The 17,951-nt window shown below is 49.4% G+C and overlaps 1 protein-coding gene and 1 pseudogene across 1 annotated transcript in view; both read left to right on the plus strand.

Moving 5' to 3' along the window:
• The window catches only part of Drc3 (dynein regulatory complex subunit 3), a 47,382-nt gene extending 33,883 nt beyond the window's left edge, over positions 1-13,499 (plus strand). Inside the window, 5 exon segments of the mRNA XM_051167284.1 lie at positions 2,047-2,117; positions 5,302-5,425; positions 12,585-12,716; positions 13,385-13,408; positions 13,410-13,499. Of these exon segments, the coding sequence (XP_051023241.1) occupies positions 2,047-2,117; positions 5,302-5,425; positions 12,585-12,716; positions 13,385-13,408; positions 13,410-13,499 (441 nt within the window).
• LOC127208589 (threonine aspartase 1-like) lies at positions 8,891-11,178 on the plus strand (annotated as a pseudogene).
• Positions 13,500-17,951: the final 4,452 nt, after the last annotated feature.

A 17,951-nucleotide genomic window follows, 5' to 3' on the forward strand; every position in this document is an offset into this window, starting at 1 on the left:
GGCCAGTAAGAGAAAAAAGGTGACTGGTGCCTGAGGTTGTTCTTTGCTTCCATCCAGTTTGTACACAGACATGTGCACCCCACCACATATGAACACAAGCATGTATGCATGCACATGTGCACACACACACACATGCACACAAATCACTTCCTACCAAAACTATTAACATACATTAAAGGCAGGGGCTGGAAATGTAGCTCAGTGCTTACTTGGCACAGATAAGGCCCTGGGTTTCCTCCTCAGCAATGCAGAAAAGAAAAAGAGAGAAAAGGCATGCACTGCTCTCTTTGCTGCCTGGGAAATGATTCTTGTAGTGGATTTATTCCTCTGAAAGTCCCCCCCCCCCAAACCAATCTCAAAAAAGCCCAGAGTCTCAACAAGAGTGCTGATTTCTTACTAGACCCAAGGGGAAGTTCAGGGGCTCAGAAAACAAGGTAGGCCTCCACTCGGGAAGCAAACAAAGGCCCCTCAGTGTCGCAGCCTGAGCCTGCTGTCTCGGGGTAGGCGATGTGAGGAGCCTATCACTAGGCTCTGAGGACGGGGGATGCAAAGCGCGTGGCGGTCTCAAGTGCATTTGTGGCCGGGGTGGGTTGTGTGTGTGCAGGCAGCCAGGCTGGGGGTTGGAGTGCTCTGATGAATTGGACCTCATCAGATGTTGCCATGGCTGGGCCAAGAGACAGCGTCTAATCAATTCCTCACACGGCAAGTGACACTTCCTACACAGGATAGATTCGCTGTCGCCCAGCACAGCAGCCGTTCATTTCCCACTGGGAACTGCTCTGCCCAAGTACTGCAGAGGCAGCGCACGCGTACAGGGAGGGCTGCCACTGGCTCCCAGCCCTTTCAAGCAGGGAGATTACCTTCAGTATCCAAACATTTCCTATTCTATGCTCTCATCAGGTCCATGTTCCCAGCCACCTGAGGCCGGAAGACACTTGATTGTGCTTTCCAATCACCTTACTTTTCTTCACCAAAAGATTGCTCACACACATGTGAGAATGGGCTCCTGTGTACAGCCTGCAGACAGGGTCTCCCAGGGGAGGAGGCTTCATAGCCACGTTCTAATCACTCTCTCAACAACACTGACATCTGGTTGGGCCTCAAGTGCTCTGCTAAGTACTGGCAACAGCCGCTGACCATTGTAAGTCTAGGGTAACAGCCAGCACTTACCCAAGGTCCTGGTTCTCAGATACGTAGGGAAACTATTTTATGTGACGTAGCTAATTTACCCTACTAACCACCACAGCACCACACAGAAAAACTGTCTCACATATGAGGAGCTAGAGGCCAGAGAAATTAAATGACCTCCCTGGAGTAGAGGTGGCGCTCTTGAGAGCTTCATGATGGACAGATCCCGCTGAGAGGACTAGAAGGAAGAAGTTCATTCAGGGAAGAGAGGAGTGAGACCAGGGTATGTGTTCCTGGCAGAGGCAGCTACATAGGCGAAAGGCCCAGTGACAGGCTGGCAAGATGACCTTGCTCAGTGGGTAAAGGCTCTTAACACTAAGCCTGATGACCCGAGTTTGATCCCTGGGGCCCACATGGCAGGAGAGGGCTACTACAAACTGTGCTCTGAGCTCCACATGTATATGCATACACATACACAAATGTAAATTTAAAAAAAACTTAAATCCTGGTGGCAGTCGCTGGTGAAATATGTCATTAAAGGCACTTGTTACTCTTGCAGAGGACCTGAATTTGGTTCCCAGAACACACGTGGCAGCTCTCAACTGTTCGTAACTCCAGAGCTAGAGAATCCAGTGCCTGCTGACTTCTGCGCATGGCACACATACATACACGCAGGCAAGACATTCATATGCACACAAGAAGTAAACCTTAAAAAACAAAACAAAAAACCAGTGACAGCATAAACCTTCAAGGGAGTGGTGAGCTGACCCTGGAAGCAACAGAGCTCTGGAAGACGGGCCTCAATCCTTAGCCATCTGCCCTTCAAAGCTGAGGGTGGTCTTTACCGCTCAGGGTCTGTGATTTCAGGTGGTGTAAGGACGTTGATAAAATGGTGACTATCTTCTATATCGTTTCCAGGAGACTATAAACATATTTGAAAGAAACATCACGGACTTGGTGGGACTATTTATTGAAAATGTTCAAAGTCTATATCCTTTCTGTGACGCCCCTATCTCACCCCAAGAGACAGCACTATAGGCTCCCGAGTCTTTCTGAGCCTCTCGAGCAGCTAGGGCAGAGGTGCCTAGGCTTTTAACAGAAAGCAAAGGAGGGTGAAACCTCCTCAGAAATTAAGAGGAGATCAAGGGATAGCTCCGTGGAGAACTTGCTTTTAGCATGTGAGGCCCTGGGTTCAATCCATTACTGAAAGAAAAGGGGAAGAAGACACTAACAGTGTGCAAATAAGTGGTGGCTGCAGAGCCACACCCCTTCTGCTCCTACTACAGAGCCACACCCCTTCTGCTCCTACTACAGAGCCACACCCCTTCTGCTCCTACTGCAGAGCCACACCCCTTCTGCTCCTACCACAGAGCCACACCCCTTCTGCTCCTACCACAGAGCCACACCCCTTCTGCTCCTACTGCAGAGCCACACCCCTTCTGCTCCTACTACAGAGCCACACCCCTTCTGCTCCTACCACAGAGCCACACCCCTTCTGCTCCTACCACAGAGCCACACCCCTTCTGCCCCTACCACAGAGCCACACCCCTTCTGCTCCTACCACAGAGCCACACCCCTTCTGCTCCTACTACAGAGCCACACCCCTTCTGCTCCTACTGCAGAGCCACACCCCTTCTGCTCCTACTACAGAGCCACACCCCTTCTGCTCCTACTGCAGAGCCACACCCCTTCTGCTCCTACTGCAGAGCCACACCCCTTCTGCTCCTACTACAGAGCCACACCCCTTCTGCTCCTACTGCAGAGCCACACCCCTTCTGCTCCTACTGCAGAGCCACACCCCTTCTGCTCCTACCACAGAGCCACACCCCTTCTGCTCCTACCACAGAGCCACACCCCTTCTGCTCCTACCACACTGCCATACCCCTTCTGCCCCTACTACAGAGCCACACCCCTTCTGCCCCTACTACAGAGCCACACCCCTTCTGCTCCTACCACAGAGCCACACCCCTTCTGCTCCTACCGCAGAGCCACACCCCTTCTGCTCCTACCGCAGAGCCACACCCCTTCTGCTCCTACTACAGAGCCACACCCCTTCTGCCCCTACCACAGAGCCACACCCCTTCTGCCCCTACCACAGAGCCACACCCCTTCTGCTCCTACCACAGAGCCACACCCCTTCTGCTCCTACTACAGAGCCACACCCCTTCTGCTCCTACTGCAGAGCCACACCCCTTCTGCTCCTACTACAGAGCCACACTCCTTCTGCTCCTACTGCAGAGCCACACCCCTTCTGCTCCTACTACAGAGCCACACCCCTTCTGCTCCTACTACAGAGCCACACCCCTTCTGCTCCTACTGCAGAGCCACACCCCTTCTGCTCCTACTGCAGAGCCACACCCCTTCTGCTCCTACTACAGAGCCACACCCCTTCTGCTCCTACTACAGAGCCACACCCCTTCTGCTCCTACTGCAGAGCCACACCCCTTCTGCTCCTACTACAGAGCCACACCCCTTCTGCTCCTACTGCAGAGCCACACCCCTTCTGCTCCTACTACAGAGCCACACCCCTTCTGCTCCTACCACAGAGCCACACCCCTTCTGCTCCTACCACAGAGCCACACCCCTTCTGCCCCTACTACAGAGTAAACTGAACACTTTAGATAATACTTCTGTTCTTACCCAAAATGCTCATCCTTGCAAAAAATCTACACCCTCACCCAAAAAGGTGTTCACACCCCCACAAGGCCTTAGTTCATGGGCATCTCCACATTTTTGAAAGTAGAGGAATGTAAAATCTATCACTTTCCACCAAGGAAAGAGGCCCTCCCTACCATAGGATGCAGATCATAGGATGCATAGGTGACCACACAAAATATTCTACAGCACTCGACGTGACTCCCAACACTCAACAGTGGTGGCCTTGCTCGATGCCCAGAGGGACTGCTGTGCGTGCATTCCTAAGTGGGTGGTGTTCCTAGGGACACTGATGCCCCAGAATCACTGCCCACCTTTTGTTACAGGAAAACAGTCTGGAATGAGGCAGCGCCCACACTGATGACAGGACAAGTTAAAATGACCTTGGCATGCTAATTGTTAAGATTAGAAGCCAGGGCTGGAGAGATGGCTCAGAGGTTAAGACCACTGACTGTTCCTCCAGAGGTCCTGAGTTCAATTCCCAGCAACCACATGGTGGCTCACAACCATCTATAATGTGATCTGATGCTCTCTTCTGGCCTGCAGGTGTACATGCAGGCAGAGCACTGTGTATGTAATAAATATATAAATCTTTAATTAAAAAAAAAAAGATTAGAAGCCAACATTTGAAACATGACCAGCCCTTTATGGGGACAAAGTGCTTCTAGACTCCAGCCTACAGGTTCTGGCATCCTGAGGCTCTGAGTCTGGCATGCAGTCATTGAGCTAGCAAATGGTGTGCAGGGGCCAGGGTCAGCGGCCTCCCTAATAGGCACTAAAAGAGGCAAAAAGAGAGACATAGTCCAGACAGCAGAGGTGGTGTGTGCAAAGGCTGAGGATGGGCCTAAGAAAACCAGTTTCCAGATGAGAAACGTGAGGCCATATCAGAGAACAAAAGCTCCTAGGAGCCTGAGCTAGGAACCCAGATCCTCAAGCTTATTCCAACTGCTGCGAGAGAAGGGGTAAGAGAGTATGGGAGACCAGTGAGGTCTTCTGCTGCGTTGGGAAGCCATAGGGATGGAAAAGCAGAGGAGAGTGAGAACCCTGAGGTGAGCTGGCACTGAGGGACTAGGATGAGTCAGTATAAGGACAAGAATGATACTGGGGGCTGGAGAGATGGCTCAGTGGTTAAGAGCACTGTCTGCTCTTCCAGAGGTCCTGAGTTCAATTCCCAGCACCCACATGGCAGTTCACAACTGTCTGTAACTTCAGTTCCAGAGGATCCGACACACTCTCACAGACATACATGCAAGCAAAACACCAATGCAAATTAAAAATAAATAAAGTGGTTTAAAAAAAAAAAAAAGAATGATACGGGGACCTGAGGACAGCCCTGGGCTTTGATGCATGCCCGTGACAACTTGATTCCTCTGGTGCCTCTTAGCACCTCAGGGCAGGTCTTGACCTTGGACTCTACAGCTTAGAGAGTGGTCTCACTAGTGAAGGTGCCATGGCCTTGTTTGTCAGAGGCCCGGCTACCTGGCCTGCTCTGCCCCGGGCTTTAACTCACAACTGCAGGATGGCTCAGTGCCGAGACCTGGAGAACCATCACCATGAGAAGCTCCTGGAGATCGCCATCAACATCCTGGAGAAGATCCTCAAGGGTGAGATGGACGAGGACTTGCCTGATGATGTGCGGGCTGTGAGTAAGGGTAGAGGGGCCGGGGCATGGTGGATATTGCTGGGAGGGGCGGGCTGTGACACAGCAAATAGACAGGTGAAGTCCAGCCAACTCATGGCTTGCTCGTGGCTTGCCTAAGCATGACAAGCCCGTCTCCATTTCTTTATCTGAAGGAGACAGTTTTGCAGCAATATTGACTGCTGACCAAGGTGCTTATAGTTGGTGACAGGACAGTCAGGTGCTTATCCCAGGTTCCTTTCTATGGGGTCTTCTAGAACTTTTTCAAGGAGGCAGCTACAAACAGAGATAAAGGCCAGAGATTTCCCTCAGGTATCTTAACTTTGAATTATCTATTAGGAGAAGAGCTGCAACACTGGCATACCCACAAGCCTCAGGTCTGGGCCAGCGCCACTCTGCCCCAGTGGCAATCCATGATTGGCTCTACACCTAAGGAGGCATCTATGAGTCTACCCTGACCTCCATCAGCAGCATGCTGCTGCCTTAAGGAAGGGCTTTGGGCACAGATGAATGTGCACAGGTCCAGATACACAAATACTTCCCCTCGGGCCTGCTTTTGCTGATGTACTACTGTGTTCCCCAGCTGCTCTCCATCACTATGCTACCACCAGGCCATGTTGCCTCTTGTCTCCTCATTGGCTCCTTGCTGCCCTCTTATAGACTGTTCTCCATATGCAGACAGGTAGGGCCACCTAACCCAGACTACACAGTCCTCACACCTCACAGCCTGCCGTGACCTTAGAGCTCATTCCCATAGGTCTCAGACACTCCCCACCCCAGGCTCTGAGCTCAGTGACCAGCCCTCTGGGGTACTCTATCCATCAGGCTTGCTCCCTCCAGCTGACATTCTGTCCTGCTCAGGTTCTGTTGCTGTGGTGAAGCACCATGACCAAGGCAGCTCGGAGAGGAAAGGGTTTGTTTGGCTTACACTTCCAGGCGATAGTCCATCATCACTGAAGGAAGTCAGGTCAAGGACTCAAACGGGCCAGGAGCCTGGAGGCTGGAGCTGATGCAGACACCATAAAGGAGTGCTGCTTACGGGCTTGCTCCTCATAGCTTGCTCAGCCTACTTTCTTATAGGACCCTGGACCACAAGCCCAAGGATGGCACCACTCACAGTGGGCTGCTCCTCCCCCATTGGTCACTCATTAAGAGAATGCCCTACAGCTGGACCTTATGGAAGCATTTTTCTCAGATGAGGCTCCCTCCTCTCTGAGGATTCTAACTTGGGTCAAGCTGACATACATCTAGCTGGTGTACAAGCTCTCGGACAGACATGCTTATTCCTCAGTCTCCACGTGCTTTTCTCATCCTTCCTATCTAGATCTCAGCTCAGGCGTTAGCTCTCCTGAGAGGCCTTCCCTTAGTACCTCTGTCACATCCCATCACAGCTCACCACAGCTCTAAACTCTGGTTCATGCTGATTTGTTCCTGCAAGTATTCATTCATACTTTACATACGCTTGTTAGGAGGACAGAGGTAACCTTTTCATCCCCGCGGACCTCCTAGGCAAGCAGGAGCATCCAGCATGGCAGCCAGGAATGCTCTTGCTGTTGGGTGGATGAAAACATGTACTTACCAGGCATTTACTTTGTCAAAGAGCTAGGCTGAGCTGTGCAGATAGAAGGCCAGCAGCCTTCACACCGCAGCCCCTATTCCAAAGCTAGGGCTGACACCCAACACAGCAGCGTGGTGGAGGGCCGCAGCCACACCAGCCTGCTCTCCCCAAGCCGCTTACGCAGCTCATTGTTGACCAGACAGGAAAACACTACCCTGTCCTAACCAAGAGGCAAGCCTCCTCTCAGAAGTTCTGAGGTCTCTGACAGTCCTCATGGGATGATAAGAGTCCCTATGCCTGTGACACCCAGTGAACAACATCACTGAGGCATGCTTGCTCCCTAGTGACTATAGCACACAGTAAGATACGGGCCCCAGAAGTCATCAGCAGAGGCAGTTCAGCTTTCCTTCTCACCCAGGTGGCCCTCTCTGGTACTGTAGTGTCTGGCAACGTTTCTTCATTAGAGGATTGCCACCATCCAGCCTGTGACCACATGTGACCTCCTTTCCTCCCCAGAGGAAGCACCATTATCACTTGAGGCAATGGTGAGAGCACTGGGCAAGGCAGCTCATAGATACGTGGTGAGAACGGCACGACCAGGGAAAGCCTGAATTTTTGATCCTAGTGTGATGGGCAGTGCTGGGCCTGTAACTGTAGAAAGCACCGCACCTTTTCCTGTTCACCACGGCTGACAGGCCCTTTGGGGGTGCCCATGGCCCTAGGCCCTTTGGGGGTGCCCATGGCCCTAGGCCCTTTGGGGGTGCCCATGGCCCTAGGCCCTTTGGGGGTGCCCATGGCCCTAGGCCCTTTGGGGGTGCCCATGGCCCTAGACCATGGGGGTTCTGCCTTTCTGCTAAAGGGTTCTTAGACTCACCAGCGAGACTGGAATAGATTACTACCTTCAAAACTTCATGGGGAGTCAAGCAGTGGGTGGTGGTGCACGTCTTAAATCATAGCACTCAGGGGCAGAGGCAGGCAGATCTCTGTTGGTTTGAGGTCAGCCTGGTCTATGGAACAGGTTCCAGGACAGCCAGGCCTACACAGAGAAACCCTGTTTCCAAAAACCTCCTGGGGACAGCCAGTGAAAACCCCTTCATCTTGGAAACAGTCACAGTCATAAACAAACAAACAAAAATCCCCGGGACCTCACAGTTGCCTTCTGTGGAAGCAGTGAAATGCCTGTTTCCTCAGGAGAGAACACTGGCTCTAGAAAACAGGACCACACCAAAGCTGGTGTGTGCTGCAGCCTCTGAGGGCTAGCCTGCCAAAAAGTCTGGGCACAAAACTGCCCCTTCAGTCTCCAGGTAGACATGGAAAGTAGGCACCACTGTTTCCATTCAGACGAGGAAAGCAAAGCACAGAGAGTCTAACAATGGAGCTGTAATTTAGACCAAGCAGTTTGTCTCAACAACATGTTTCCTGGGCCGATAGAAAGAAGGGCCTGGAAGAGAGCTGCGAATGAAAGCAATGTGGCTTCTGTTACCCAGAGGTCATTGCACAGATCATGATGACAAAGTCATGTGGTTTAGGGTGTTTCTACAGTACCCTCTGAAGCCAAATGGTGTTGGCCATGCCACACTCCTAGCCCAGCTGTCCTGCATGTGTCCCCCCAACCTGGGCAGAAAATTCAAGACTCCAAGCAGAAGAGAGAGCTCGGAGCCACCAGGAAGGAGGGATGATGTCACTTGCACCTAGGTGCTCTGGACATCCATGCAGCTGCAAGGGCTGGAGCGTGCTGGGCCCATGGGAGCACTGTTCATTCATTCCCAAAAACTGCTGAGTCAATACTAGAGTTGATGGGGCTGGACCTATTTCTGACGCTCTGCACTGCTGTGAGGTGAATCCTCTTCTGAAGTTACTTCTGGCCAGGAGGAAGCCCCTTTCCTGCCAGATGAAATTAGAGAATGACCATGGAGAAAGGCTGGGCTCTGTCTGCTGGTACAGTCACAGTCAAGGAATCAGAAAAGGCCTGAAAGGAGAAAGGAGCATTGCACTGGTGCATGCAGGTCCAGATCTTTGTCGTTCTGAGTCAGAGACCATTGCAAAGCCACAGGTACAGCGACCCTGCTCTGTTGGAACTGAGGATCTTCCCGCAAATGCAGAGATGGGATCTAATCTAAAGCTCTTAAAAGAAATTCAGTGTGGCACCAGCATATTGGGTGGAAAATCCTGAAATTCTGGAGCAGTTAGAGCACTGAGAGGAATCAGGAATCCGGACTCAGTTGCAAACTCTCATGTGAAGGCATAATGGTAAGTCCTCTGCAGGCAGAATTCTCCCTGCTTTTCAGTTAGAGGAGGAGCCTGTGGATGGGCAGTGAGCCATGGGTTACCCTCTTACCCTCCTAACACTATGACCACAGATCCAGTTTAGCTGCTAAAGAAACAAGAGGTAGCTGGAAGGCAGAGGTAGGCGGATTGTTGTGAGTTCGAGGCCAGCCTAGTCTAAAAAGCAAGTCCAGAACAGCCAGGGCTATTACACAGAGAAACCCTGTCTTGAAAAACAAACAAACAAACAAAACAAAACAAAACAAAACAAAAAGGAAAAAAAATAAAAGAAACAAGAGGTAGGCAGGCTATCAGGAAGCAATGGCAGGTGGATCTCTAAGTTAGAGTCCAGTCTGGTGGACAGAGTTAGTTCCAGTACAACCAAGGCTACACTGAGGAGCTATACCTTGAAAAAACAAAAAAAGAAAGAGCTGGTGGAAAGGAAGGAAATAGATTCCATTTGGATAAATAAATTAAAAGAAACCAGGCGTGGTGGCACATACCTTTAATCCCAGCACTTAGGAGGCAGAGGCAGGTGGATCTCTGTGAATTCGAGGCCAGCCTGGTCTACAAAATGAGTCCAGGACAACCAAGGCTACACAGAGACACCCTGTCTCAAAAAACAAACAAACAAAAAGAAAAATAAAACAAAACAACAACAAAAACAAAAAAGAAGAAAATAAGACAAGTGCAAATGATTTGGGCACATGGGACACACTGGGCGCTATAGCTGTGGATCACTAAGGGAATGCTGTGGCTCTTGTCTCCAGTGGAGGCTTGGACTTGAAATGTCCAGGGAGAGTTGAGCAGGCTGCTCTTTCTCAATGTGGCTGCTGAGCTGAAAATACTGCATCTCCTAACCCCTACTCCACAGCTGTGAGCACCTCAGGAGTGGAGAGCACCATGTACTCATCACATTGGCTGGAGAATGTTCACACGCTTTGCAAGCCGAAGACACTCACCAAGCTGGGATGGAGACTATGCAAATCAAGTTTGTCATTTCATAGTGTTCGTCAACAGGGAAGACAGCATGCTTGGTGGAATGGCGGTTCTCCAGTCATGCAGACACGCCTAGTGGAATTTCTGTGGAGTCCCACTACACAGAACATGCAGATGGGATATGTCTGCCTCCTACAGGAAAGTCAAGACTGATATTTCAAGATTCCCTTCTGGGACTGTGGCAAGAAAGTCAGGAACTCAAGATGGGCTTTGCTGCTTGGAGAACCCAGTGGACTGACCTCCAAGCTGAGTATTAAGTGTCCAAGAGACATTTCAGAACCTGAAACTGGGTGTGCTATCTTCCTTGCTCTGTAACTCCTATTGCAACCTACGACACTGATTGGGACATAAGTGCTTATACTTAGTGCTGGTTGACACTCAAGTCTTTGATGGTGAGCAGGAGCATGCGTGGGTATGTAAGCATGTGCAGTGTCTGTGCTTGCTCCTCGCTGATGGGTAGGATCTCAGGCATAACTTATGACCTGGGATAATCAGGTCATCTTTACAAGTGAGCTCTGTAACTGTTTTCAAGAAAAACTTTACAAGTTGCAGGAAACTTTTGCTTTATTGAGGTACCAGGTATAGTTGATACAATCTGCCAGAACTAAAGAGTGGATCTGCTTGTTTGAATGACTTGACCTTGATTGTGGTCCAATTAGTAACAGTGTTTTATTCATTAGCCTAAGTGGATGCGTTCTCATCAGTCATACTTGGCATTCTTTCTTGAACAAAGAATGGTTTGAGAAATAACCTAGCAGAGACTTCAGGTCAGAACCTTTTAAAGTGATAGCCTTAATGATAAAATTTGTTCTTCCCTTTGCTGTTTGAAGCTGAAATATTGCATAGCTTCAAGCCTGTGTACTATATATGAAGTAGTGTTCAGTTATGCACAGTCTTAATTTGTGTTCAATGGAATGTTATTTACAGTGTACCTTCTATGGTATGACTGGGCTGATCCATTGCCCCTGGTCAGATAATCTGGCTTTTCTCACATGGCATTCTGTGGCAAACCAGCATCGCACAGGCATTGTTCTGAAACAGAGTGTGTGGCCAGTACGTTAAAGAGAAGGAAGACAGGAGACAGAAAACTAAGCAGGTTGTTTTCCACAGGACTTTGTACAGCATTCAGGACACCCTGTGCCCCCATGAATATTACTTTGGGAGCCTGAAGGTGTTGGATTCTCCCAAGTATTTGATCAAAGAACACATCCTTTTGTAGGAACACTAAAATTTCAAGATCAGGCAGAACATATTTTTGGAGAGCATTAGGCTGATACTGTAGAAAATGAAGCAAAACAAAGGAAATACTGTTGTGTATCTCTAACCCAAAAATCCAGAAGATTTTAGTGCATCTGGGAATTTAGATTTTCTGTTTTGTGGGGGGTGTTATAAAAGACTACGCAGATAGCCAGGCAAGGTGGCACACGCCTTTAATCCCAGCACTCGGGAGGTAGACGCAGGGGGATCGCTGTGAGTTTGAGGCCAGCCTGGTCTACAAAGCAAGTCCAGGACAGCTAAGGCTAACACAGAAAGACCCAGTCTCAGAAACAAACAAACAAACAAACAAACACAAAAACAAACCTATGCAGATATTCCTGCAAGACCTGAAGCTCCGTGCACCTCAGATAAGCGATGCTCCCCTATGTATGCTCTACCTGCAGTTTCTGAACAGAGGACACCCAAGTCCTTTGCCATTCTTGTGTTTCCAAGTACCTTGGGCTCTAGAGTGGAGCACTGCTTCCTCAGGGACCCAGCAAGCTTCCCTGCCCCAGGGAATGACTGCTACAGTTCCCCCATTCCAGCCAGAGTCTGCACCTAGAGCCAGCCAGGCTCACTAGAAGGTGAATAGTTGTACTAACTAGCTCTCTAAAAAGATGAAACAGTGTCAAGAGCAAGCCAAGGCAAAGCAGACCCCAGCGGAAACAAAGCTTGACTCTGTCTATGTGAAAAGTAGTGGAGACAAACAGGAGGTGGACACCTATCAGTTTACAGGGCCAGGGTTGGAACAGCCTGACTGGCGGAGGTTTAGGACTACCTAGAAAGAGGCTTTGTGAGAGCTGATCTCCCTAGTGAGGCTGCTCTGGCTAGCCACCTGCCAGCTCCCTGGAGAAAATATGCTTTTGATGGGGACGGCAGCATGACACCTGCCACAGCTCGGGTTGGGGAGCAGGCTGTTGCCCAAGGATGAGCTGGCACAAAGTGACCAATACAGTATGGGCTCTGCAGTGGGTGTGCCACACAGCCTGGGGACTCCCAGGGGCGGCTTTTCTATCCAGCTCCCTCACTTTGTGCTCAGGGCTAATGGCACACATGATCTCATGTAGACCTCTCACTTTCCAGCTTTTTGTCGACAAAGACACAATTGTTAATGCCGTTGGGGCATCGCATGACATCCACCTCCTAAAGATTGACAACCGAGAAGATGAGCTGGTGACTGGAATCAACTCTTGGTGTACACATCTAATAGACACGGTAAGAAATGCCAAGCCACCCAGCAGGCTGGCTCCGGTTTTCTAGCTACCAACCAGAGTATACAATTTTCCATCAGAAACCAAGTAGAAAAAAAAAAAGAACCAAGGATTGTAGAATTCTGCAATGGCAATACCGTGGCTCAGTCACTCTTTTTTTTTTTTTTTTTTTTTTTTTTTTTTTTTTTTTTTTTGAGACAGGGTTTCTCTGTGTAGCCTTGGCTGTCCTGGACTCAATTTGTAGACCAGGCGGGCCTCGAACTCACAGTGATCCAACTGCCTCTGCCTCCCAGAGTGCTGGGATCACAAGTATTCACCATGCCCAGCTCCAATCATGCTTTTTTAAAATTTCATGTTCACTGGTGTTTGTTTTGCCCACATGTATGTTTGTGTGAGGGTGTCGGATCTTAGAGTTACAGACAGTTGTGAGCTACTATGTGGGTGCTGTGAACTGAACCTCGATCCTCTGGAAGAGCAGTCAGTGCTCCTAACCACCGAGCCATCTCTCCAGCTCCCTCTAGTCGCATTCTTGAACCCATATACTTCATTGTGTCTGTAACTCCAGCATCAGAGAGACCAGCAGTGCACATCTTCCTTCCCTCTCTCAGGCCTCAATAAATGATGCTAGCTGTCACATACACTGAGCTCCCTGGCTTTCCTTTCATTCCCCAGATCCACAAAGATGAGATCATGAGGAAACCGCAAGCGAGTGAAGGAGATCAATCAGTACATTGACCACATGCAGAGCGAGCTCGACAACCTGGAATGTGGTGACATTATAGACTAGGTGTCAGCCAGCGACCCTCTTTAGAGCCCGGACCAGTCCGAGTGATGGGAATCCCTTAGTTCACCCCATCCCAACAGCCTTGGTAATCATTTTCAATGTAAAGAATAAAGGTCTGCTATCAGTATACTCTTGGAGGGAGAACATGGTAATAGTCATGTATGAGCACATCCCAAGCCATCTACACAGACATCTGGGTGGCTGGCAGTCAGTCAGAGGTGTGGTTATGGCAGAACATTAGTGTCATTTAAGCTAGGGCTAGTGCTCTTCCCTTGGCCATGGCCAGCGTGGGCTGAAGGCATTGTCTTTCCCTACTCTGGATGCTGAGGACCAGAGAAGCGAGAGGCTGAAGCTCCCACCACAGCACTGAGGCCTGCATTGCTCTTGAAGGTAGAGGCCACAGCTCCTTTAGCTCAGAGCTTGGCTGCATGATCCTAACCACATTAGGGACTCAGGCTGGTTACCCAGGCACATTGCCCTTCCACTATGCTCAGCAATAGGAAGCAAAGCCCACTGCTAAGACTATGGGGGTGGCAGTGTGGAGAGGATGTGGAAGATGAGTGAAAACATGCATGTGTTAGCATCCCGTCACTGGAACAAACACCACACACACTCACCCTACAGAGAGAACATGTTGTTCTGGATCCCAGCCCATGATCAGCTGGCACCATCATGGCAGGTGCACCCAGTATAGCAAAACCACTCACTTCATGGCCAAAAAGTGAGAGGAAGAGGAAGGATGGGGGATGGGGGTCTCAGATCTCCCATGAAGCTCTGTCACCCAACAGCAAAACTGGGGATTGGGGGTGGGTGAGATGGCCTTTTTCACATGGGCTTTTAGGGATACAGAGTAATCTCTCCTGGGGAGTTTATTTCTACTTGCCTCAGGTAGGGCAACAACAAACTAAGGAAGCAATCCCATCCAAGTAGCATAAGGACCTGTGGGCTTGATTAGGATGACTTACAGGAACATGGGCCATTTGCAGGCAGAGGCTTCCCCTCCCCCTAACAACTGGTACACACGCACACGCACATGCACGCGCGCGCGCGCACACACACAAACAATCCCTGGGGAGGACATCAGGAACCTTATGGGCTCTCTCCTCCTCCTATGAGAGAATATTATTGGGCCAATCTTGTGAGGGTCTCATGCAGGTGGTCACAGCTGTTCTGGTTCCAGATGGCAATGGCCATGCCACACCTAAAGGACAAAGCTCTACACACTCTACTGTGTCCTCTGCCTCTTCTACAGTGCTCCCTGTACCTCGGTGAGGGCGACTGCTAGAGCACTGGCTGCCTCACTCCCCTACCCACTTGTTCCCAGCGTTTGATCAGTTGTGTCTCTGCAGTAACCAGCACTCTTCAGTACAAAAAGAAGCACTGTCGACTAAGGCCAGCCATAGCAAACATCTCTGGGCATTAGAAACCAATTTGAAAATCAGACTGGGGCACACAACTGTAATCCCAGGAAAAACAGAAGTTCAAGGTCATCTTCAGCCATACACTGAGTTTAAGACAAGCCCTGGGGTAGACATTGTCTGCCCCCCCTAAAGGGCAGGGGTGGAGCAGGAGTAGAGTGCAAGACCCAGAGGATGTGCATACAATCCAATAGTCAAATCACACTTCATTTAACAAGACAGCAATAGCTTCTCCAATAAAACCTATGACCTCCTTCCATACTTGATTTTTATCCTGGCATGGGTCCCCACTGTGGAGTGGGCCTTAAATTCAAACGAAAAGTAGGGCTTTGGTTTGGTTTGGTTTTGTACCAATATTCCATGCCACTATTGCACCAGTGGCCAAATCTTGCACGATGACATGCTGATAGCCTAACACATGAAGTCCATAGCTGAGCAGGATCATCATAAGACTGTTCCCCTTGCAGCCTACACAGTGCTCTCCAACCTTCCAGCACCAGCCAGTAGGGAAGGAGCGTCTAGTTCTGGGTCTGGCTTGCAACCAGCAGCAGTAGAACCTCATCAACAATTCATAGGGAGGCAGCCCACCCCTGGCAGCACTGGAATTCTCATTCAGCAGCCTTATTCTTCTGGGTGTACCTTTTCCTACTCACGAGGCAGGTGCCTTCTGAACTGACACTCCTGTATTTTGGGTTTTTTTGTTTTGTTTTGTTTTGTTTTTTGAGACAAGGTATCACTATATAGTAGCTCTGGCTGACCTGGAACTTACTATGTAGGCTGGGCTGGCTTCAAACTCACAGAGATCTGCCTGCCTCTGCCTCCCAAGTGCTGAGATTAAAGGCATGTGCCACACTTGGTGACACTCCTGGTTTTTTGTTTTGTTTTGATAAGTGCAGGGTGTTGTGGGAATTTCTCAGTCACCTTGTTAGGTGGCACTGTGCCGTACCGAACCACAAAATTCTTCAAAAATGTTCCCAGCTGCTGCCTGGCCCCTGTATGGGCTGATTTCGCTTCCTTGCTCTTCTAAGTGCATTGCATGTCCTTCAGATAGATTTCTAAATCTGCAAACCTCTCAAGAAATTAACATCATGTGATGGATCCTTTTTATAGAGTGGGCAGGTTCTCTGAAGGCACACCACCATCTGTTCCAAACAAGTGCCAAATGGACCAGGGATTCAGCAGATAAGGATACTAAAAAAAAAAAAAAAAAGAGTTAGCTGCTCCAGCATGAAAGGGCCCCCTGTTTATATAATTTCCTCAAAGGATCAAGGCTATATAGTGGTGCAATGAGAGGCACTGTGTATTTAGCTATCGGCCATCCACATATTCTCTATAATCAATCCTTCATGTCTCCTCACCCTGGGGCCAACACACTTCTCTCCAAACCATAAGCTCAGAGGCCGAGGAGGAGCAGGGCCATGCTCGTCTATCATAGCAGCTACTTAGTCTGGCTCCCCAGGTCTAACAGGCTGTTAGCCAGCACCCCTGTGGCTTCCACCTCTCCTCGGCCAGACCTGGCTACTCAAGGCAGGGCAAATATCTCCATGCCCAATATACTTTCTTGTAGGAAAGAAATGTACACAGCTCACTTTAGGGATGGGAGAGGGGGGACAAGCTTCATCATTTTTACCTCTGCTGCTCAGCTAAGTCTTCTGAGAGCTGTTGCTCAAGCTTTAATGTCTTCTAGAGCCTTGTGAGCTCTGACTTGGCAGTTTTCACTTAAAGCTTTACTGTGACAGGAATCTTGCTGTATTAGTCAGGGCTCTCCAGAGGAACAAAAATACATACATACATACATACATACATACATACATACATACATGTGTGTGTGTGTAAGAGAGATAGAGAGAGACAGAGAGACAGAAACAGAGACAGAGAAGGGAGATTTACCAGAATGGCTTACAGGCTGTGGTCCAGCTAGCCCAACAATGGCTGTCTACCATCAGAAGGTCCAAGAATCCAGTAGCTGTTTAGTCCACAAAGCTGGATGTCTCAGCTGCTCTTCAGGAATCCAGAGGAAGTGGGCTCTCATGCCAATGAAGAATGGACTTGTCGGTGAGAGCAAGCAGGCAGAGAGCAGCTTCCTTCTTCCCTGTCCTTTGTACAGGCTCAGCAGAAGGTGTGGCTCAGATTAAAGGTGGATCTCCCCATCTCAAAGATCTGGATTTGAAGTGGGTCTTCTAATTAAGGAAAAAAAATCCCTCACCAGGAGGGAGGTTGTGGCACACACCTTTAATTCCAGCGCTCTGGAGGCAACGGCAAGTGGATCTCAGTGAGTTCCAGGTCAGCCTGGTCTATAGAGTAAGTTCCAAAACTCCCAAGGCTATACAAGAAAAGACCCTGTCTCCAATAACAAAACAAAAGAAACACACACAAGTAGTTTTTGGTTTTTTGTTGGTTTTTCGAGACAGTATTTCTCTGTGTAGCCTTTGCTGTCCTGGACTCACTTTGTAGACCAGGCTGGCCTCAAACTCACAGCAATCCGCCTGCCTCTGCTTCCCCCAAGCGCTGGGATTACAGGCATGCACCAACATGCCTGGCTCAAAAATAGTTTTTTTGAGGAGCAAAGAGATGGCTCAGTAGTTAAGAGCACTTGCTGCTCTTTTAAAAGGACCAGGGTTTGATTCCAAACACCAATTTGGCAGCTCACAACCATCTCTGACTTTCAGGGGATCCAGTGACCTCTTCTGGCCACTACATGTACATGGTACACATCCATACATGCAAGCAAAGCAGAAATACACATAATAAAGTAAAATAAAATAAAGGAAAAACATTCCCAATTCAAGCAGCTCAAAGACAGTAAGTACGACTAGGTATGGTGGCACACACCTGTAATCCCAGCACTTAGGCGGACGAGGCAGGACGATGGCAAGTCTGAGGTCAGCCTGAGCTACAGAGTTCCAGACTAGCCTGGGTTATGGAGTGAGACACTGTCTTAAACAAGCAACAACAACAAAAACAAACCATAAAGCACAAAGCCTGACCGTTGTTGGGAAATTTTAAATTCCCTGTTATGTTCTGTTAGGAGTCACTG

Source organism: Acomys russatus, chromosome 25, assembly GCF_903995435.1.
Source record: "Acomys russatus chromosome 25, mAcoRus1.1, whole genome shotgun sequence".
Classification (NCBI taxonomy): Eukaryota; Metazoa; Chordata; class Mammalia; order Rodentia; family Muridae; genus Acomys; species Acomys russatus.